The 23456-nt window shown below is 32.2% G+C and overlaps 1 protein-coding gene across 1 annotated transcript; it reads right to left on the bottom strand.

Moving 5' to 3' along the window:
• Positions 1-268: 268 nt before the first annotated feature.
• LOC149418933 (putative peptidoglycan muropeptide transporter SLC46) lies at positions 269-16493 on the bottom strand. Its single transcript, XM_089638721.1, has 5 exons — positions 15016-16493; positions 10535-10636; positions 6603-6824; positions 3643-3799; positions 269-2646 (listed from the first exon to the last, which is right to left on the bottom strand). Exons 1-5 carry the CDS (start codon positions 15977-15979, stop codon positions 2523-2525), a joined length of 1569 nt encoding a protein of 522 aa, XP_089494847.1. The 5' UTR covers positions 15980-16493; the 3' UTR covers positions 269-2522.
• Between the last annotated feature and the right edge of the window lie 6963 nt (positions 16494-23456).

Raw genomic sequence — 23456 nt, 5'->3', positions numbered from 1 at the left:
ACAAATTGGCGTTGTTTCCTGTGGTAATACTTTCTTTTCAATGATTTTTTCGAATGTCATAACTTTTCCTTCAAGAACTCCAACAGTTACTCCTAGGTCTTGCATAGTTCCAGATAGATTAGAAAGTTTACTGAGTATTTTTGCCATTTGGTCTTTTGTTATTTTTAAGACAGGATCGGTAATGGCATTGTGGATGCTATTAATCTCCTCCTTAGCTTTGTTTAGGAAAGCAATTGCTTCATTATTATTCATTTCGAAAGTTAAATTTAATTTTTTTTTTTTTTATAAGAAAATAATATGAGTGACAACCCTGCTCGCAATGTACAGGTAATTAACTCAAGTAGGTAGCGGGAGCGTCCACAAGTGTTATCCAGTAAGTGCGAGGGAGAGAATACCTTATCCTGTTACTTGTTAGAGCGAGACGTAGGGAACACTGTGCACAATTGATTATTAAACAAATTGATTTATAAATTTTATAATAATGGTGAATATTTACGATGATTTCGAAATGATTATTAATAAATAAACGTAGTGCACTAAATTATGTTGCAGTATACTGAAACTTGTTTAAAAACACTGTTTTTTTTTGTTCTATTTATAAGTTTCTAGTAAGACACAGAAAAAACTCGACAGCTGTCAGTGATATGTATTGTTGTTGTGTATTATCTATTCTATACGTTTTTAACCGTAGGTAGGTATCCATTGTTTGTGAAAATAACCCGCCGGCTTGCCCACTAAACAGTCTATTATCTATTTTGTATGTTTTTAACCGTAGGTAGGTATCCATTGTTTGTGAAAATAACCCGCCGGCTTGCCCACAAAACAATCTATTATCTATTCTATACGTTTTTAACCGTAGGTAGGTATCCATTGTTTGTGAAAATAACCCGCCGGCTTGCCCACAAAACAATCTATTATCTATTCTATACGTTTTTAACCGTAGGTATCTTTGTTTGTGAAAATACCCCGCCGGCTTGCCCACTAAACAATCTACTGTCATACTAACTAGCCACTTTTTAATCCTTCTAATTATTTTTAATCCAGGTACCTATTTAATACACAATAAATATTTGCATGGGTACCTACTTTAGATTTTCATAATCTTTTCTGTTTTTGACACACATAGTTTCTGAAGAATAAGATAATACCAACAAATCTAAATGAAACAGGATAAAATTGTTATACCGGTAAGACAGAGATTCTGGGTTAGATTCCCGTTGAGACCGTTATACTTTTATTTTCTGTGTCTTGTTGTGTTCCATCTTTTGTTTAGATTTGTTAGTATTATCATCTTCTTCAATAAAAATCCCTTTATTCAAAGTACCTACTTAGTAATTTTATCAAAATTAAACCAAAAGTTATTAACGATTACTCTTAAAATATCAACAATTAATATGACTCTTCTTACAATTTGTGCAAAGTAATATTTTGTTAAAAAATTGGAGCAAAATTTAATTTAATTTTTTAAAATTATTTTTTAAACATCGAGATTTTTCTATAAATAAACAAATAAATTCGTCGTCAGACTTGAATAAAACTATTAACTTAGAAATAACTTAAGATAATTTCTGTTATATTATCAAAATAATGTCAAAATTGTGGTCAACGATAATTACGTAGATATACCTCAATGACCTAAATACAAATATGTTCAGTTATCACAAAACTTATTTCCCAAACAGCGCATGGAAAAATATTATAAAGCGGACGTCCAATAAAAAGCTGAATTTCCTTAATTCTGTGAAAGTATCAAATCTTAAAACAACGCGTGAAAATAACTTAATTTTAAATGGTGTCGTTAGCACTACTTTCCCTTTTTATTTAATCTATTTTAACCCTTTCAGACCGTGTGAATATTAGAAAACACAGATTTCCGATTTCTTTTCTCCCTATCTAGAGCGAAAAATAATAATGCAGGTATACTGGTTTCAGCATACATACAGCAATTAACGTAGTTAATTTAAAAAATAAGTTTTAATAACCTTTTAAGTTTACAGCAGTTTAAGACAGTCCCAGGGAAGAAAGTTTCAATCCTCAGCCAAACCAAAAAATTATATTTCAAAATATAAAAATCAACCAGTAAAAAATCTTTCCTACACGAAAGTAACAATTACTTCTAAACTATTGGAAGCAAAATTACCAATATCAATTATTATCAAGCATCAAACAAGTTCTACAATTGCCAATTTTAATTCAGTTCTGAAGGGGTTAATTCTCGAGTCAGTAATATGCTTACTGTATAAAGTCAATTCAAAGTGAGGAATATTTTAATTTGCTTAAGAAACTATATTATGTGAAACAACAAAGACATCTACCCATCTTTCAAGTTTTAAAAAAATGGAAAGAGTTTTTTATATAATCTATTCTATAATACATAATTTATGCATACATTATTAAATTTAAATAAAATGGATCCTATATTTTCAGGTGGTCGTTATGACATTGAAAAGGTTTTTAAATAAATTATTTTCAATCTGCTCAGCTAAAAAAAATTCTAATACAAAGAAATCTAAATATAAAAATCACAGGGAGGTTATTTCATTATCAAAGGCATATTTTTCCTTGTCTTCTGAAATTTTATTGCTCTTTTTCATTTCGGTCCCAGTTTCTTCAAAGTCTTCCTTCTTCTGCATTATGTACATAGAACTGGAAAAATAATTCACTTTATTAAGAGACGTCATAATATTAACTTTTATTCAAATACATTTATTTTAATTTTACTTTTGTTTTCGGTAATGAATGAATGCAAATATTGGAAGCGGATATTAATATCTGACATTTTAAAATAGAGTATTATGGTAAATTTTTTTTTTTTACTAGTTGATTTTTTTTTCAATTCCCTACACTGTATCCAGTTCATTTTGGAGACTACTTTATATTCTGTTTAAACTACTGGATACTAATTTTTCGCATTCATAATAGGGTACGTAAGATCTTAAAATAACGACTCATCTTGCTATGAATAAATTTACAATTATTTCGTGAAATCTGTTGTTAAATGAGGTAAATTTCCTTAATCAATTTACTTCAATATTTATGTTTTTCTCTATCATAAATTTGTTTGATGAATAAACTCATTTATTTCCTTCTTTTGATCTAATCTCTTATTATTTAATCAAAGATTTACTATTAGAAGTCGCTATTACAGTTGGTCCCAGAGTAGAAAACTCTTGTTTACTTTTGTTTAATATCAAAATTAAATATTTGTATCAATATTCCAAACAGAAAAAACGCATCGGGGCGGTGTGATCTGGGTGTAGAGGGGCGGTGTATAGCGGGACGATGACCTTGCATGCATACTATAATATTACAATTGTCTTACAAATAGATGACTGCAGCAAGGATGGTCAGTAATCACGGTAATCCAGCAGGAAGAAGGCCCCGGGGGCCGGTGTGGAGACTGCGGATGCAGATCTGGCTGTAGAGGGGGCGGTGTATGACGGGACGATGGCCTCGCACGCATATTATAATATTACAACTGCCTCACTAATAGATGACCACGGTAATAGATGCAGGTCAGTAGCGCCCCCAAACGCCCCGGGGCGGTGTAGAATGCAGATGCAGACCTGACTGTAGGGGGGGCTGTTGAGATGATCGGCACGATGGCATCGAACACATATTTTAATATTTCGATTGTCTTACAAATAGATGACCACAGCAGGGACGGTCAATAGCGCCCCCAACAGGAAGAACGCTCCGGGGGCGGTGTGTAGAGTACGGATGTAGACTTGGCTGTAGAGAGGACTGTAGATAATGGGAACAATGGCCTCGCACACGCCGAACAGAGAGTGGATTTTGCCTGAAAAACACAAGTAAAAAAATCAGCCATTGATTGGTAATGCAATTTTAATGAGCACTTAAAAGTCTTCAATGAATTTCATTATATCATAAAACTTGTGGCAATTCTGTTTTGTCATAATACATCACTTAAAATAATTTTATCAAACTAATGAAGAAAGAAACTAATTTTGTGGCTTGAATTCACACTTTATTTTGTTCAATTTATTTTGTTTTTAATCACTGTAATGAAATTTATACACGAAATCAATTAGTTTTATTAATACCTTAACCTTCAGGATAGTATTATTACAAACTTGGAGTTTATTTTAACTTCATCGATATTTATATAATATTACTCGAAAAAGTCAAGTACGACAATTTTTGTTTGGCAAAACATCAGTCAAAAGATCGATTTGGTTAAACAGGTTTCTTTGAAGTCCCCGTTATTTTGTCGATGAAATTAAGTAGGTAAACCAGTCTAGAGTTATAATAAAAAAGAATATAATTAATCGTACAAAGAAGAAGTGACGTTATTAATAGACGTGTAACCTTGACGGAGGTAAACATTCACAAGGTTACACAGTAAAAAGTTCATTTTATTACCTATTCAAGACTAATTGGATTTTTTGTTGCAAAAAGTTTAGTTGGAAAAGTGACAGAAGAAGGATGTGAGCGATGCAATATTATCAACTTATTATTATGTACCCACACGGTGTTTGACCCTCAGCTGTGAGATAGGTAGGTCTTTACGAAATGGATATTTGCTTTATCGTGATTTATTTTTGGGATATTATGCCATGTTATCCTCTTTATTAAAAGGAAGCTACAAGCCAAAAATGTCTATATTCTTAGTATACCTTATACTGTAGGTAATAGGCATTAAAATTGCTTGACAAAACGGAGTCTAGAAGCGTTCGATTTCAAGCAAAAAACTGGTTTTTATTTATTTTGTAAATAATTTTATAAGAAATCGAAAAAGTTAATCGAGTGAAACTGTTACAGATAATCTTAGCTATAATTCTGTATTTTTTTGAAAGTTGTTTCCTTTACGATTCATACATTTCTATTGAAAAAATATTTTTTTTAAGAGTTAACATTTATATATTTTATTAAGTAATTTATTATTTTATTTGTATTCTATTCAAGCGAAACGATAGGAAAACCTTCAATTTATCTAAAGCATATTTTTTGGTAATCATAATTTACACCTATTCGCTATATAGATTAATCAAAATAGTGATTTAGCATTAAGCTTCGCCTTAAGCCAACGTTTTGGACAGCGTTGCAGTGTCCATAATCAGGGGAGGTGTGTAGATTGAGGTTAAATGTGTTTTTATGTACGTAAAAGCGATTGTTACGCGCATCAATCTTCATAGGGCCGTTATTTCAGTATGATTAGTTAAATCAATGTGGTTTTCGGCATTTAGTTTTGATGTAGCCGTCAAGTATTAGATACCAATAACTATAAAGCTTAGCCCCGTTGTCTCTATTCATATTAATTGGGTTTTTTTCCGGATATCTATTGCCTCCGTAATTAAGAGCGCTCGAAGCGTTTTTCGATCTTTCCAGAACTTCCGAAACAAATCCAAAGTAATGTTGGAAAAGAATTTGAAGAACGAAAACGTTGGCTGTAAGAAGGAGAAAGTGTAATACGACATAATAAGCGAAAAATAAATCACGATAATAGGTACTTTTAGCCGAGAAAATCTTAAACCATTTTCTTAAATTCGTTGTTTAAACAGGCAAAAGGTATCAAAATTACCTTAAGAATATTGTCTTCTCTGAAATTATCTCTAAATTACTATTCTTACTTAATTAATCTAGTTTAATCGCTTAGAGCAGAGGTTCCCAACTTTTTCTGGCTCACCGCCCACTTTTGAAGTATATTTGACGTCACACCGACCACGTGATATTGTAGTCAGTTGAAATTGTTTTGGAATGTGGGACTTAACATCGTTTTTAAAATCAGTAATTATAAATGAATATATTTAAATTACACATTTTTCACAACGATGATCAGAACGAGAAACGTAAATTTTAAAACTTCCACAGCATTGTAGTTTGTGAAAATTTCACTGTCCCGCGTTAAATTCATGCCAGTTTGAAATTAGTGGGTTGATTCTATAAAATTATAATCGAAGTTAGAGTTGTTATTAATAAAGGAAGAAGAAGTACTTATCTTGTGTCGTGTTTTGATGATATCGATTATTTTCAAAACAATGTCATTTTCATCATTTCAAAAAAAAGTTTTAATCTTAAACCTATAATAAATGAGACAGATTCGGGCATTTTAGCATATTTTGAAATGAGTTCAACAGGAAAGAGGAATTGAAAGAAACGTTGGCGAACGTTACCACTTCTAGTGACAGACCTAGTAACGAAAACATCTGTGTAATTAGCTTCCTACATTCACACAATGCATGTAAGCTAAGTAAACTAGCAAATCAATAATTAAGCAGTCTAAAGGATAAAATAAAGTGTATGAAATTAATGTTTGTTAGTGTAATACTGCTTTCGGGCCTTCTCATCAATGTTCAAGTATTTATCAACTCCTACCTAACCTAACATACGATACCACAATACTACTCAAGTCAACAGTAATCGAAGTTAGGTTGGGAGAATGTTAAGTTAGTTCTATGGAAAGGAATATAGAAAGTTTCGAAAGTTTTTAGTAGACGGTATATTGATTTTGATTGTGAACAAAAGAGAGGATTCCACATAGTTATTTATATATTTTTAAATAAATTTACTATAATTTTTGTCATGACGATCATTTAGTGTTTCTAATTTGAAATATAATATTAGTATATGATGGACCTTACCACTTTCTCCAGGCTCCACAAGCTTAGTGGCGATGGACCTCATGGCTATGATGCCAGTTGCACTGAAGCAGTCCACGATCGGTCCAGCGTAGAACCAGGCCCTGGTGGGGGCGAAGGCGTACACGAAGCTGGACGATATCTTGCTGAGGCCCGCCAGAACTCCTATCATAGCGTCGTTCATCTTGAAGATACGGCTGAATACGGTGATTGCTACTATAGTACCTGGAATTCGATTTGCCATTCTTGAGTATTTAAGTATTACTCAAATTTTAAGATTTATTAGGAAGAGGATTGGAGCAGGACGGGAAAGATTGTGTGGGTTAGAACAGCACAGTGAAAGAGATCCAGAAGTCTAGGCCTAGGAAGAGGTGGATAGACTGCGTGGAAGAGGATTGGAGCAGGACGGGAAAGATTGTGTGGGTTAGAACAGCACAGTGAAAGAGATCCAGAAGTCTAGGCCTAGGAAGAGGTGGATAGACTGCGTGGAAGAGGATTGGAGCAGGACGGGAAAGATTGTGTGGGTTAGAACTGCACAGCGAAAGAGATCCAGAAGTCTAGGCCTAGGAAGAGGTGGATAGACTGCGTGGAAGAGGATTGGAGCAGGACGGGAAAGATTGTGTGGGTTAGAACTGCACAGTGAAAGAGATCCAGAAGTCTAGGCCTAGGAAGAGGTGGATAGACTGCGTGGAAGAGGATTGGAGCAGGACGGGAAAGATTGTGTGGGTTAGAACAGCACAGTGAAAGAGATCCAGAAGTCTAGGCCTACGAAGAGGTGGATAGACTGCGTGGAAGAGGATTGAAGCAAAATTTCTGATTAAGCTTGCAGTCGTTATGAAAAAATTCATTGACGCTGATAATCTTTTCGGGCCCACTTCAGAATCTTTTATACATTTTAAAATAGCCTTATAATAATTAAATTTGTTTTCTGTTTAACTTTTCTTTGTTTTTTTCTTATATCCTAGCAACTTAACTGGAACACTGTATATTGCTTGTATTTTTGCGTATGTTTATTTGTTTTTATAGTACGTACATAAGTATTAAAATTTTTTTAATTAATTAATTGTACATGGTGTGAACATTAGATATTGGGTTAAAGCCTAAATAAAATAAAATAAAACAACGTTGTATACATCACTATTTCATCAAAAAAGATCGACATGTTTCAACACCAATGGTTTAAGTAATAATTTAGCCTATCATGTTGTGTTCATTCATTAAAGTTTTTGGTGCCTACATAAAATTGTTACACGTTAATTTCTCCTTCAATGTAATCTACATAATGTTACACGTTAATTTCTCCTTCAATGTAATCTACATAATGTTACACGTTAATTTCTCCTTCAATGTAATCTACATAATGTTACACGTTAATTTCTCCTTCAATGTAATCTACATAATGTTACACGTTAATTTCTCCTTCAATGTAATCTACATAATGTTACACGTTAATTTCTCCTTCAATGTAATCTACATAATGTTACACGTTAATTTCTCCTTCAATGTAATCTACATAATGTTACACGTTAATTTCTCCTTCAATGTAATCTACATAATGTTACACGTTAATTTCTCCTTCAATGTAATCTACATAATGTTACACGTTAATTTCTCCTTCAATGTAATCTACATAATGTTACACGTTAATTTCTCCTTCAATGTAATCTACATAATGTTACACGTTAATTTCTCCTTCAATGTAATCTACATAATGTTACACGTTAATTTCTCCTTCAATGTAATCTACATAATGTTACACGTTAATTTCTCCTTCAATGTAATCTACATAATGTTACACGTTAATTTCTCCTTCAATGTAATCTACATAATGTTACACGTTAATTTCTCCTTCAATGTAATCTACATAATGTTACACGTTAATTTCTCCTTCAATGTAATCTACATAATGTTACACGTTAATTTCTCCTTCAATGTAATCTACATAATGTTACACGTTAATTTCTCCTTCAATGTAATCTACATAATGTTACACGTTAATTTCTCCTTCAATGTAATCTACATAATGTTACACGTTAATTTCTCCTTCAATGTAATCTACATAATGTTACACGTTAATTTCTCCTTCAATGTAATCTACATAATGTTACACGTTAATTTCTCCTTCAATGTAATCTACATAATGTTACACGTTAATTTCTCCTTCAATGTAATCTACATAATGTTACACGTTAATTTCTCCTTCAATGTAATCTACATAATGTTACACGTTAATTTCTCCTTCAATGTAATCTACATAATGTTACACGTTAATTTCTCCTTCAATGTAATCTACATAATGTTACACGTTAATTTCTCCTTCAATGTAATCTACATAATGTTACACGTTAATTTCTCCTTCAATGTAATCTACATAATGTTACACGTTAATTTCTCCTTCAATGTAATCTACATAATGTTACACGTTAATTTCTCCTTCAATGTAATCTACATAATGTTACACGTTAATTTCTCCTTCAATGTAATCTACATAATGTTACACGTTAATTTCTCCTTCAATGTAATCTACATAATGTTACACGTTAATTTCTCCTTCAATGTAATCTACATAATGTTACACGTTAATTTCTCCTTCAATGTAATCTACATAATGTTACACGTTAATTTCTCCTTCAATGTAATCTACATAATGTTACACGTTAATTTCTCCTTCAATGTAATCTACATAATGTTACACGTTAATTTCTCCTTCAATGTAATCTACATAATGTTACACGTTAATTTCTCCTTCAATGTAATCTACATAATGTTACACGTTAATTTCTCCTTCAATGTAATCTACATAATGTTACACGTTAATTTCTCCTTCAATGTAATCTACATAATGTTACACGTTAATTTCTCCTTCAATGTAATCTACATAATGTTACACGTTAATTTCTCCTTCAATGTAATCTACATAATGTTACACGTTAATTTCTCCTTCAATGTAATCTACATAATGTTACACGTTAATTTCTCCTTCAATGTAATCTACATAATGTTACACGTTAATTTCTCCTTCAATGTAATCTACATAATGTTACACGTTAATTTCTCCTTCAATGTAATCTACATAATGTTACACGTTAATTTCTCCTTCAATGTAATCTACATAATGTTACACGTTAATTTCTCCTTCAATGTAATCTACATAATGTTACACGTTAATTTCTCCTTCAATGTAATCTACATAATGTTACACGTTAATTTCTCCTTCAATGTAATCTACATAATGTTACACGTTAATTTCTCCTTCAATGTAATCTACATAATGTTACACGTTAATTTCTCCTTCAATGTAATCTACATAATGTTACACGTTAATTTCTCCTTCAATGTAATCTACATAATGTTACACGTTAATTTCTCCTTCAATGTAATCTACATAATGTTACACGTTAATTTCTCCTTCAATGTAATCTACATAATGTTACACGTTAATTTCTCCTTCAATGTAATCTACATAATGTTACACGTTAATTTCTCCTTCAATGTAATCTACATAATGTTACACGTTAATTTCTCCTTCAATGTAATCTATATAAATAAAAATATAAATATTCGTTTTTTCAAAATCTTAAGTCTCCGAAAGTTTTTCACCGATCGCTTTGAAATTTTGACACAACTTTACTTTCAAATACGCATTTTTCTATATAGGTACTTATATTATATAGATTTCACTTGTAAAAGGAAAAAATCACGGTTTTTTTAAACAGCGCCATCTGTTGGACATAAAAGTAAAACGCGCTATTGTTTCTCTATCTGCACAGAAAGACTGACCCATTAAAAATAACGTTACAAAATAATTTAAGAATCAATATACCGACTACAAAGCAGTGGTATCCTCATAAATGTAATCAATTGATAACACACATAATATAACGCAGTTGAATACAGATATAGCTTAATCGATAATGACTATAATGTGTTCTTACCGAGTAGATTCATGATGACGGCGTATGTGGAAAAAATGCTGAAATCCACTTCGTTGAAGTTGAATTTGTATCTCGCAAAAAGATACGCTACTCCCACTTCACCTGTGAAATAAAGAAAAATTTATTTTCATATGAAGCTCATATCTAATTTTTTAATGGAAATTATAATTTAAAATCGAGCTATTGTTTTTATTTCTTTCTACACATCACTCATTTATATATATGTATTGAAGATCGAATTACACCTGCGGAGTGCTCGGCCGAGCAACTTTTTGGAGAGTAGATATGATTACTCGTAGAAGAGATAGTGGGCGAGTCAGTGCTTAGAGATTAGTTTAAAGTGTCGTTAACACGGTTAAATCTTTTGATCTCTCATCAAAAAGAGAAAATCAAGATAGTTTTACAACAACAAACGTCACGCAATCCATTTTTTTTTCTTTCACCAACTCGCCTGATCACACTGACCGAGTGGAGAGCGATTGAAGCATCTAGTTGAATATGCATGTGGAGGGGGTACATACTCGACCGAATCATTGGGCCTTGCTTCTATCTACTGTCTCGCCTGAATGACTCGACCGCTACTAGGCCGAGTGCTGATCTGTGATTGTACCGAGAACTCGGCCGAATGCATTTCTCGGCCGAGCACTCGGCAGGTGCATCTTGGTTGAGCTGTAGGAATGATGGTTTCGGTTTACAATCGTTTGATCAATTGCAATATATATGTAAATTAAATCCTCAGCATCTCATATCCCAGTGAGGATATCATTATCTCTATTTGTTAAAAAAAATAGGAAGATAATAAAAGACATATCAAGGCCCCTTGAATTCAGTTTCATCGCGGAATGAGATTGTATTTAACTTATAATTGTATTACATCTCGACTTTCCAGAGTTATGAAAGTAAATCAACTTATGATAGCTTTACGGCCGCTGTTCGCAACTTTTTAATCGTTATCTAAGTTCAAATCTTTGTTTTTGCTCAGCCAAGCGATTTTTAAGCAATTTGTAGGGAACGTTCGATTTGTGTTGTTCCCAATCATTTTATCTTTGAAAATCTTAGGTAGCCCCACACACTACCGCACATTACCATAGACAATAAAATGATATCAAATTAAAAACTTTCTATGTTAAATTAATATTAAAGAGTTAATTATTGTAGCTCTTATTAATACACATGACTTCTTTTAAATACCGTTATTCATAAACTGGTATTTCATATTTTTTAAACTAACGTATATTATATATTAAAAATAAAGTGACAACTTGAACGTGATGCCACAATCGGGACTTCCCATTTGATTTGATAGATCGACGTAAGTTTTTTCTCCGTGCGACAGCAAAACAAACCCAAACAAACCTTAAAATGGAGATCAAAGCAAAGCGTGCGAAGAACTTCTCACAAAATAATAATGACAAATGCAACACAAAAAACTGGAAGGAGCGCGACTGTCAGAGTGACATTTGACCATTGATTCGCGGTATTTTTTTACTCTGTCGACACTTTTTGTAACTAGTTTTTTCCATAAATATTGCTTATGGCTAATCCAACTGTCCGGCTGGCTTAGACTGGGCGGCTTGCTTAAGCAATTATTGTGTGTTGGAATTACGTAGTGCAGTGGTGATTCGCTTAGAATTTGATTATTAGGATTGGGAACAGCGGCCGTTATTCGCATTCTTTAAGGTTATGTTTCCGCAGACGTCAACAAAGCAAATAGGGCGAAAATATTGACAGGTAGTTTAAAGTTCTGTCAATATTAACTCAATGCACACTGTAAATAATAAGGACAATGAAGTAAGCACATTGACCATAATTATAAAATACTTTTTCTCCACACAACTACTGATCTCCCAAAAATTGGAATAAAGTTAACAAAATACTGAACGCAAGGTAAGACACGGAACCAGGTAAAGATGTTTTTGCTGATAGGATTATAAAAAACATGTTTAGTGTTCGGAAAATGAAAATTGTTTTGACCAATTCAAATCATATTCTAGTCAATTAAGTTCTACATTCAGATTTATTTATTTAATATCATTTGATCATAATTTTAATATGGTATTTAGCGTGAGAGTTTCTCACGGATGCAAATAATGAATAGGGTTTTTCTGGCGTATTACACCTTTGAAGATAACTATAAGTACGTAATTTTTAGCTGCACCTTGTGAACCGGCGAACCGACGAGATAGGGTATTTCCATCGTCATTATGCATTTCACTCAGAAGGTAGGCAGTGAGGATGGTCCGCCACACTACTCTTGTCTTTACATACAATCCTTGCATAATTCACATTCATATTTTTGTACTTAAACTATCATGTTATTCTGCCTCTTAAAATTATCGATATTATTATTTTTTCAAATCTGAATACCGCACAAGATTCCCAACCCAACTGCTCCTAATCTTCTTCAGCCAGTGAGACTATGGCACCCTCAGTTTGGATATGTTGTGATGATGAAGGTAGTGGGAGATTTTTCTCTGTCCGTCTGCGTTTGAACAACAATCAGGCCAATAAACATCAATAGAAGGGGATCACAATTTATAATTTAAGTGCCAGAATTAACATAGAAAATGGTGAACCAGCGTCAACCAATACGATATTATTTATAATAGAATAATTTATTTAGGTAACTACCTATACTTGAAAATTTAAATTTAATTACACTACATCTTTAAGCATTTATTCAGAAAATAATTTTACAAAATTTACAGAAAATGTAGTAATCACTTCTCTTAATACAAGATGTAGTACCACCATAAAAAAACTCGGCTTGTATGTATGGGGGATGTGTAATTTTTTTATTTATACATGTCAAAGTATTCAATTTACATTTTAAGCGTGTTTTTTTTAAAGGAATGTTTATTGTTATTTATATTTTGGAGACTTTCTACTATTAAATTTAAAATAAAAAATATTATATATACTCGTATACTAAGATTTCTCCATTGTTTTTTGTTTACATTTTGAAATTGGGAGAATCGACGTTTGTATAAGTTTTCTACTATTTTTAAATGGTGCAGTTATATTTACAAAATCATTTTTTTAAATTTGTAATGTTGCATCGTAGAAATGTAATGTAATTTGTTTTCTCATTTCAAATTCTTTAAACAAAAGTTCTGATGTATTTGGTTTAAATATAATTGTTATATAATATGTTCTGTGCTAAATAAAGTGTATACAAAGTATTTCACTGTCGTTCAAAATGAAAAATGTTATAGTAATTTGTTTTAAACCTTTTTTTTCATCGTCCTATTGGTTTGGTTGCATTAAAAAAAATAGTAAATTTAAGGCAAATCTGCCTGGTTTCAAAGCCGCAATCTCACGATTCAAGAATCTTTATCGCTCGGCCGCCAAGTTAGTTGGTCATAAAATTGTTTTTTTTCTTCATAATTTTACTTCTTTATCAGAAAATGTTTAGTAAGAAAATGATAAATATTATTTGAGCGTACAAAATTTTATGTAGGTACTAGGTGAGGAACGTTAAATTATTTTGTCTTAGGACATTAATTTGATTGCGTCGCATTACCAGGTCTCACTCACGCACTAATAGACACACATTCGAAATTAATCAGTCGATTATTCATCTCGTTAAACTACTTTCTCCCACGACTGATCCATATCCCAGACCGAGTGACACTTTAGACATCTTTTTGCATACAACTTTCCAGCACAGCTCAGTTTCTATTAGAAAAAGTAAAAACGCAGTCAATTTCAAACAATTGTCATCCTTTGATTGCACCCACTGTTTGTTTGCAAACACTGAATGTTGGTAGACAATAACAGTAGAAATGTTGTAGATTTGTAGAGCCGCTGTGTGGGAAGTTGGGAGCCGTCTTGTGGGAAATCAATGAAAGTGTGTTTCTCGGTCGAGACGTAAAAAATCATGAATGAGTGTTTTTTACAATGTTTGTTGTTGCAATTGTTTAAAATCATTGTTATTTTTATTGAAGCACCTGTTTGGAAACATTTCAATTTAAATGGATTATTGATAATAGTCGCAAACTTTTTAGAGCGTCTTTTTGAATTAAAAAAACTATAACACAAAAAATGATAAATGGTTTTCTTTTTAAACCGAATATTCTGAAAAAATATGTTATTTTGAAATCCAAATATTTTTGATGTGCGGTGAAAATAAAGGTACATGCTACAGGGATTCAAAATACAAGCTCACAAGGACGGTTTCGTCCTTGTAAGCTTGGAAAGTCACAAGGACGAAAAAAATTTTCGTCCTTTCTTTTGGTTTAGAATTAAATTGATCATTTATGATGTTTGAGTATTTAGGTTACTGTAACTTATCCTCAATAAACTATTTAAATAACAGAATAGTAACTAAATTAAAAAAAAAACAAACAGCCGTTCATCAGATAATATAAAAGGTTTGTACCAGACATTGATGTAAATACAAAACACCACCACGTTTCCAGTACATAGGTAAATAAATAAAAAAAACTTAAAACGAACTGAAATTCTTGATAGTATCATACCGTAAATTGGTCCAGTTAAAACAATGAACAACAACATCAACAGCATCACCCGAAGTCTCCGGGTCCCAGTTCTGGGTTTGAAAGCTACCATCAGAGTATCCGTCGCGTGCTTTGGGTTGAAGAAACCGCCACACATCTCTTTATGTTGCTTCTTCTCCTGCACTTTCCTGGTGTCTCTTATGAAGAATGCGCCGTACGCAAATCCTACTACGTAAATACTCATCGATATAGAAAAAACACCATAAAACCCGAGTTTCTTCGTTAATATTCCACTCAATGCTGTTCCGATCGGAATTCCAATACTGACAAAGATGTTCACTATTCCAATTCGGAAAGTTCTATCTTCAATGGTGGTGTGGTCAGAAATGTAGCTGAAGACGGCCATGAACATTGTAGTCCACCCTCCGGTCATTGCAGGAGGAAGAGCTTCTATAACTCCTGCCACTTCTAAAGGCCACTCCAGCAAGTAAAAAGTACACAAGAGAAGACCAACACTTGTCAAGAATTCTCCCACAATCGGCATCATCATACACGGCCTCCTTAATCCAGTTCGATCACTCCACGCTCCTATAAATATAATCATCAGAGCTGGTATAGAAGTTTGCAGAGGTGATTTCCAAGCTGCCATGTTAGCCACGAGCGTTTGAACCTGTTGGACTTCTTCCGTAAGGTTTTCCACTCTTTGGTTGATCAAATCTGCACAAATGTCTTCTCCATAACCTTGGTTCACCCGACAAGCCTTTTCTAAGTTCATATTCTGGACAGCCAGAGAAGCTAGAACACTCGGCATAATGTAGCAAGCCAGGAGAGGCTCTACGGTCACATACCCGCGAAGTATTTTTAATCTCTCTAAGAAACTTGGCTTCGGCTCTTTTGGGATCTTTTCATTTTCTGACTCCTCATGTGGAACGTTTATATCACAATGATTTTTTTTAGAATTGCTGTTATGATTTGCAGTTGCCATGTTAATGATTTGTGAAATTATTAAACCATTTAAGCTTATAGGAAATACCCACTAATTCGTTTATAGTATTGTTAGGTTTCCTAATGACATCAAATCAAATTACGAAACCACCAAATAAAAAACAAAGCACAACACAACAATTTTATACGGTTGAACACGTACGTTTATCACTTGAGAGATGTAGGTTCATTTAAATCATTGATTAGAAACATTTTTTCACACACTGCTTAAATATTTGAACAACTTGAAAGAACATCCACCAAAGATACGATGAAATCTTAGACTGAATGCTAAAAACACAAGGGGAGATAAATATTAACAATGTTGATTGAGCAAGAAGCCACTTCCTTGAGTTTTTATAACCAAAAGTTTATGCAATCACAAGGTTATGTAATAATTCAATTATATAATTGACCATAAGGGTAATGATGTTTGAGAATTATTCTAGAGGTACATTAAAAACAATATTTTTTGCAGTAGTTAGGAGAATTAAGAGGTCTGGAATTGAAGTGTTTATTCGTGGACCGATTGTGAACGATTAAGAAACTTATAATAGTTAAACCGAACCGGCTTCAGTGAATTAAAGTACACGTTACATCTCCGAGTCGCATGTTCAGGTGAATATAATGGCTACTGCAATAATTATTTGTTTATTATTTCAAGGTTACAGGTGCTTTATACTGCAGACAAATACATAACTTCGTGTTGAATTTGTATTATATACATCTTCTGCACTTCATGACCTTTATATCCTAATAATCAGATATCAACTGCAATTTAAAGCATATCTCAAATTATTTAAACATTTCGTTATACAAATGATAATAGCTTGCTTTTTTAAAAATTACTAGGTAGTTAGTATTGTTTAGCCTTTATTAAAATGCGATTACTTGAGCAAGGAAAACCACATTTCTAATAATGATTATTGATATTTTCCCGTTTCTCCCTGTTTTTTTCACTTTCATATAATTCGGGCCTCTTCCAGACCCGCATTTATAAATCCCTTCGTACTCCCCCTACCTTAACGCTACCCAAAGGGGGGAGATATAGTTCTTCTATCTTTACAGTGTGGAGACAGTGTTGAAGGTTATACTCATCAATGAAATATCATTGAAGAAGATAATACTAATAAAACTAAACGAAACATGAAACAGAACAAGACACGGAAAAATAAAAAGGTGACGGTCTCAACTGGGAATCGAACTCCGGATCTCTGTCTTACCCGGACAACGCCTCTAACCACTTGGTCACTAGAACGTAATCGAATATTTCAAATTCATAGTCAACAATATTATCCTCAACTATTTTTAATTGACCACAAAGTTCTAAAGAATAGTTTGATAACCTAGATAGTGTCTCGGACAAACATATCCAATTTTTATTTATATTGGACACCTATTGATTTTTTATAAAAGTCTAAATAAATGTTTAATGTTAATTGGAATGACTTTTCTATAAACTTTTGAAGGTTATACGAGTACCCAACTATGTAATATATTTCGATTACCAGTTGAGACCGTTACCTTTTTTTATTTTTCTGTGTCTTGTTCTGTTGCATGTTTCGTTTAGATATATTAGTATTATCTTCTTCTTCAAAAAAATTAAAAAACGAAATGCCTGCGACGATCATTGAAGATCCATTACACTTCAAACTAATCTCACAAAAAATGTTGTCTTTATCACACACAAAAATAGGTACTTACCTTAACATAATTTTGTTTTCGCCACATTATCATGTAGTGTAGTATAAAATGACCGAATTGATTAGTGAATCAGGTTAGTAGGTAGTTACCTGTTAGAGCACTAGGTATAAAGGTGGCCTATTATTAATTGAAAGTTTTTTACTCTTCTTTGAATAGACTGATTGTGCAGCTGAGTAAATTATTTGAAAAAGTCTTGTTTTTCAGGATAATTCTGACTTATTTCCAATTACTGTTTGCGATTTGTACATTTCTGTATGTTTCATAATTCCCATTATTTAACTCTTCTTTTTATAACCGTAAGTGTTACATCGACAGCTGTATAAATTGTCGCCATTTTAGTGAGAGAAAAAAACAACGCAGAATGTCAAATATGATTTAAGATTTTCACGGCCAAATGTATTTTTGTTATTTGTTTTTGGTGTGTTGTGCCGTGTTGCGCTAACTCCTTCTTAAGCCGACGTTTCGGACAACGTTACAGTGTCCATTATTAGGGCACATGTGCGGAGTTAGCGCAACACGGCATAACACCCCAAAAACAAATTACAAAAAATACCCGCAGAATGTGTCCATTCCTTGTATCTGTTAAATAAAAAATAATAAGAACACTATTTTGTTTTATGGGCTTTGTAATGTAACATTTTCATAAATGATTTCTTTTTACTTTGTTTTCAACCGGTTTCGGTTGCACTCAACCTTCTTCAGGACAACAGAAATAAAAACAGTTTATATTTAAAAAAATATGGATTGTCAAGCAGCAAAGCATTTTCTTTCTTTGATAATTTAGTAAAAAAAGTAATTTGTGTCGACTAAGTGAAAAACAAAACTTTGCATTGATTCACAGCACAAATAATGTTTATTTGTATTGAATTCTCAAACAACATATGTTTAGTTACGCAATTTCTACTTTGATTTAATTAACCAGCTGCAATGGTTCACATTTTAAGGAATTCAACAATCTTACGGTTGACACAAAAATAAGCGACTCATAAAAAAAATCGCAAAAATTATTAAGAAATCGACTAAAAACATAAAAGGCGATATTACAAAAAAAACTATCTTAAAATAATAAAATAATATACCTACATAATACACATTACACACAACCGGACCAATAGTTACATAAATACTGTTTCCTTTTTTAACGGCCTTAAAATTTTTATTTATATTACTTTACTGTATTTTAATTCTTAATATTTCATTGTAAATTCGTGTAACTTAATATAATTTGATTTACATACACATTTTGTCACATAAAATTATAAAATGGTGCCTCATCAAGGGTAAAGCAGCCAGCGAGGTTTGCGTTACCAAATAATATTTTATACCAATAACCAATGATAATATATTAATGAATAAAATGCCCATCTCATACAGGACCCCACCGAGAGACAGCCTGGGTTCTCATTGCCTCCCAAAACCTGGTCCGCCATCAATAGGTTAAGGTGCTCCCAAAGCTGCTGTGCCCACATTATGCACAGATGGGGCCTTAAAGAGCCAGAGATGTGTGAATGTGGAGCCGTGCAGACCACCGAACATGTGGTCAACGAATGCCCGCTCCACTCATTCCCCGGCGGGATTGATGAGGTCCATATGGCGACGCCAGAGGCCCTAGACTTGCTCGCAGACCTAAATGTCCCCCTCGGACTCCCCACCATACGAAAGAAGAATGAATAAAAAAATGAACAAGACAATACACAATAACTACCACTACCAAAGAAATATTTAATAACGTACAATTAACAACTAACATTAAACAAGTGGCAGTTACATTATAATACATGGGTATAATCCAAGATGAAAACAAAATGCGGTACATTTTTTTTGATGTTATCACAGCATTGCGTTACCAGTGCGATTTAGTATTAAATATCTGATCGTGATACAGTTTATGTGAAACCTGTTGTCAAACTGTCTCATGTACTCTGTCGCTCTACAGACATGGCTGATATCTGCCTATTCTTTCGAGCATTGTAAAAGTCCAAGAAGACTACGCCTTTATACGTTTTGCATAGATCTATGATAGAGGATGGTCTTTTTTGTTTTTAACGAGTGACAATCTATTTGATTTATCGGTTTGTCTGTATACAAATGCTATTCGATAAATTATTAACTCCTAGCACAACTGGAAAAGGGGTCAAATTGTATTTTTAAAAAGTTCAATATCTTTTATGCATTTAATGCATGACTAAAATAATATGTACACCTAATTACTTACAGCCTTACTAATAAACAATCATTTCACAACCGTTAAACGGTGTTTTTGTTGCACACTGTAGAAAGACCGTACAACTTCTAATTCGAATTATTACTAGTAAAAATGTCTGCGAAAGATCTGACAACATAGACCTTTAGCAGACTTACGCATACGCCTGTTATTCACGGAAAAATGACTTTTATTTGTGATTTGTAATGTGTGATTTGAAACATGTTTTCGTTAAGAATTTCTATTCTAATGACGAATTCACTATTATATTACAACAATTCAATGAATTTTGTATTATTTTTTGTCAGTTTTAATACTTTAATAACCTCACATTGCGAACATAGTTTCGTGTTACCCTAAAAGATAAATTATTGAAAAATATTATTTTTCAATTGAGTTTTACCATGTGAATTTAATAAAACTTCTAAGAAAGTAATGTTTTTAACACCATAAATGCCTTCTGCATATGTATGTGAAAACTTTGTTTATAAAATCAACGTTTATACTGTGCCAAAATTAATTCAAAACGCCTGATTTCATTGCTTTTCCTATTATAATTTTTATTTGTATAAACAAGATAAAAGTGAAATGATAATATTCTTGCATATTAGAGAATTGGACTGTGTATTTTGAATTTTGAGTTAGGTGGAATTTTTCTTTATGATCAGTATTTTTCATGTTTGAAAATAAAATATCCCATATTAAATATAAAATGTAATTTTACTTTGTGACTAAAATGGTATTTGTTTTTAAGACATCTTCAAAATAAATAAAAATTTAGGACGCTTAAAATAACTAGGGAAAATTCCCATATTCAATGAGCAATTATTATTAATTCATGTTTACACAACAGATAATCAACCCTTTTGACTAGATAAGCAATGTATATATCTAATGTATCTTTCCATGAACTATTTTATTAAAGTTTCTATTTAACGTCTCAATTAGTAAGGTTTTCACATACACAGTCATTCATCAATTGAATAAAAATTTCACCACATATTTTATTAACACCGTTGGTGTGTAATGATAATCTTACAACAATTTGTCACTAGGCGACCAAGAGAGGAACTAACGAACTATTTAAAATTCGAATTATTTTATTTGTAGTTATATTAGCTACCCTCTAGAGTGCTGAGATAAGTACGTCGATCTGTAACTAATGCTACACGCGAATGTCAAAACTACTTTAAACCTATTGCTTCCTGGTGAACACCGCTTAGAAAAAAAAAGTTTTTTGCATGGCTCTCTCAATACATTTTCACTTTGATAAGCACCATTCTATTTGTTTTTTTAAATATTTACAAAGGTAATTAAACATTTAACTAACGCTTCGCCAGGATTTCAAACCGCAACTTTTGGTCCCAGAGCCCAGGATATTTCTGTACTCTGTACGTCTGTACTGGCATATATTAGCTTAGAAATAAGATCTTCTACAAATCTTACAATACATTCTTTTAATATAGTGCATAACTCCATCGATAGTACATTCTTCAAGAAAAAAATCTCCGGCCGTAGTCGTCACCACAACTTAATACAACATGCCAGAACAGATGTTCTAGCACAGAAAAGCATGACAAGAGGAATTGAAGCAGAATTAGATGTATTTAATTACTCTTTAAAAAACCTTAACACTTTTTTCCATTGGTTTTCTATCTTCACAAATGTTAACATAAGAAATATTTTAGGTACAGCAAATGGATTGTTGAATCTGAAACTGCTTCCGAATAGTAATTTTAAAAAAAAATGGTTTACAAAAAAATATAGATGCTCTCTTGTACTATGTTTAATAATTATTTGAGTATTGCGGGTATGGTGATAATTGTTCAACTTTGTTAACTTTAGCGTATATGGTGATAATTGTTCCAAATTTCATGACACCAGAGTTCACTGTAACAAAGTTTTATGGTTCATATATTCCAGTTAGTATCGCGTTCATATACAGCTTTTCCCCTGGGTCCTAACAATATTCTGTAAGTTGTACCAATGTGAAAGCGGCAGGTTTTATCTTACATCAATGTCAAACATTTCGGCTCAAGGGCAGAATAGAGGATGGTTGTCAATTTGGCAAAGTGTCTAGCATAAATTATTATGGACATAGTAACTGAGCTCCAATATCATTTGATATCACGAGGCACTCGAACTAAGCCACTAAAACTTGTTACTATCAAAATATGGAGAAAAACAGATTATCAAAATTTACCCATATTTTTCCTAGCTACTTATAATAATAAATTTACAGTATTTAATATTTCGTACCACTTTACAAGTGATTTAAATATTGTATTCACATTTTTTTCATATATACTCGTTCGTTCTATTGTTTTTACTAATATCATGGCTGTGACTTTTATCAGATTAAATTGGGATTGAAAAAAAATGAGAATGAATGAATTTTAAAAAGTATTTTTAAAATTCAAGCACAATTATATAATTGTAAATGGGGTCGAATTATTTTATAAGAGCTTTCAGTTATGGAGCACAAAATGCAAAAATTTCCTTCAAAAATGTTTCAGATAAAAATGTAAGATATGTAGTTTTTCCAATATTTACTTTGAGTTTTGTTCTACTCTCTCCTTAGACCAATTAGAGGCTGTAATACTTGATCAACTAGATTTTCTATTTGCACAAAAGGTGACGGTCCGAGAATCAGCGGTTTGTTGGGACTGTTATTTGAAATGTTAAATGTAAAAAATAAAAACATCACTAAGTTCTGTATTACCTAGCCTCATTTTTTAAAACCATCCTCAATGAAATCAAAAGACTGGAGAAAAACAAACTTGGATTTCTGTCATCATTTTTAAAAGGACTCTTTTTTTAAAGTAATTGCTAACCAACAAGATTTTATTAGTTAATATTTAACAATTCTCTGCCGGTTCCTGTCGTTATGCCGGGTGCTTCATTTATATATCTGAGATTGTTGTTTCGAAGAACCTGCTCATGTTAGTTAAGTTAGCCAAACGACTATTTGACTACTCGTATTGTTTATTGTTTTTGTGTTTAATTCGTAGAACTCCATTTAATTTTTTTATGAATTTAATTTAGATTAAATTTGATAATATTATTATTAAGTTCTGCAAGTGTTTTAGTTTTTTATTATTGTGACAGCTGTTTCGGCTTACAAGGCCATTTTCTTAATAATAATATTATCAAATTTAATCTAAATTAAATTTATAAAAAAAAAAAAAAAAAAATCGTATTGTATTTATCGCATTCATCACCCTTGTTTCTTCTGCCTACAAATATAAATAAACAGGACCTCCTTGTTGTAAAAATTTCTTAGAAAAGCTTAACTAAATTTCACTGTACACGATGTAATAAAACCACATATTGTTAGATGTACCTGTACATTGATATCAAAATGTTGCAAGCCTGTATTAGACTGCGTATAAACAATGAATTACTGGAAACCTTTCGTTCCCTTCCCATAATTCGTAGTTTGGCTCTCGCATTATTCTCCTGTTTATACGCAGCCTTCACAGTACCTATTTTAGTATTACGTATTTTAGTACCTACATACCATGTTGAACGATAGAATTTCTTAATACTAAAATTAAACAAAACGATTTGT

The sequence above is a fragment of the Hesperophylax consimilis genome, chromosome 13 (assembly GCF_061612785.1).
Source record: "Hesperophylax consimilis isolate HC1 chromosome 13, BYU_Hcon_1.0, whole genome shotgun sequence".
Taxonomy (NCBI): Eukaryota; Metazoa; Arthropoda; class Insecta; order Trichoptera; family Limnephilidae; genus Hesperophylax; species Hesperophylax consimilis.
Note: the sequence above shows the minus strand (reverse complement) of the source record. Positions and strands in the feature narration are given on the sequence as shown.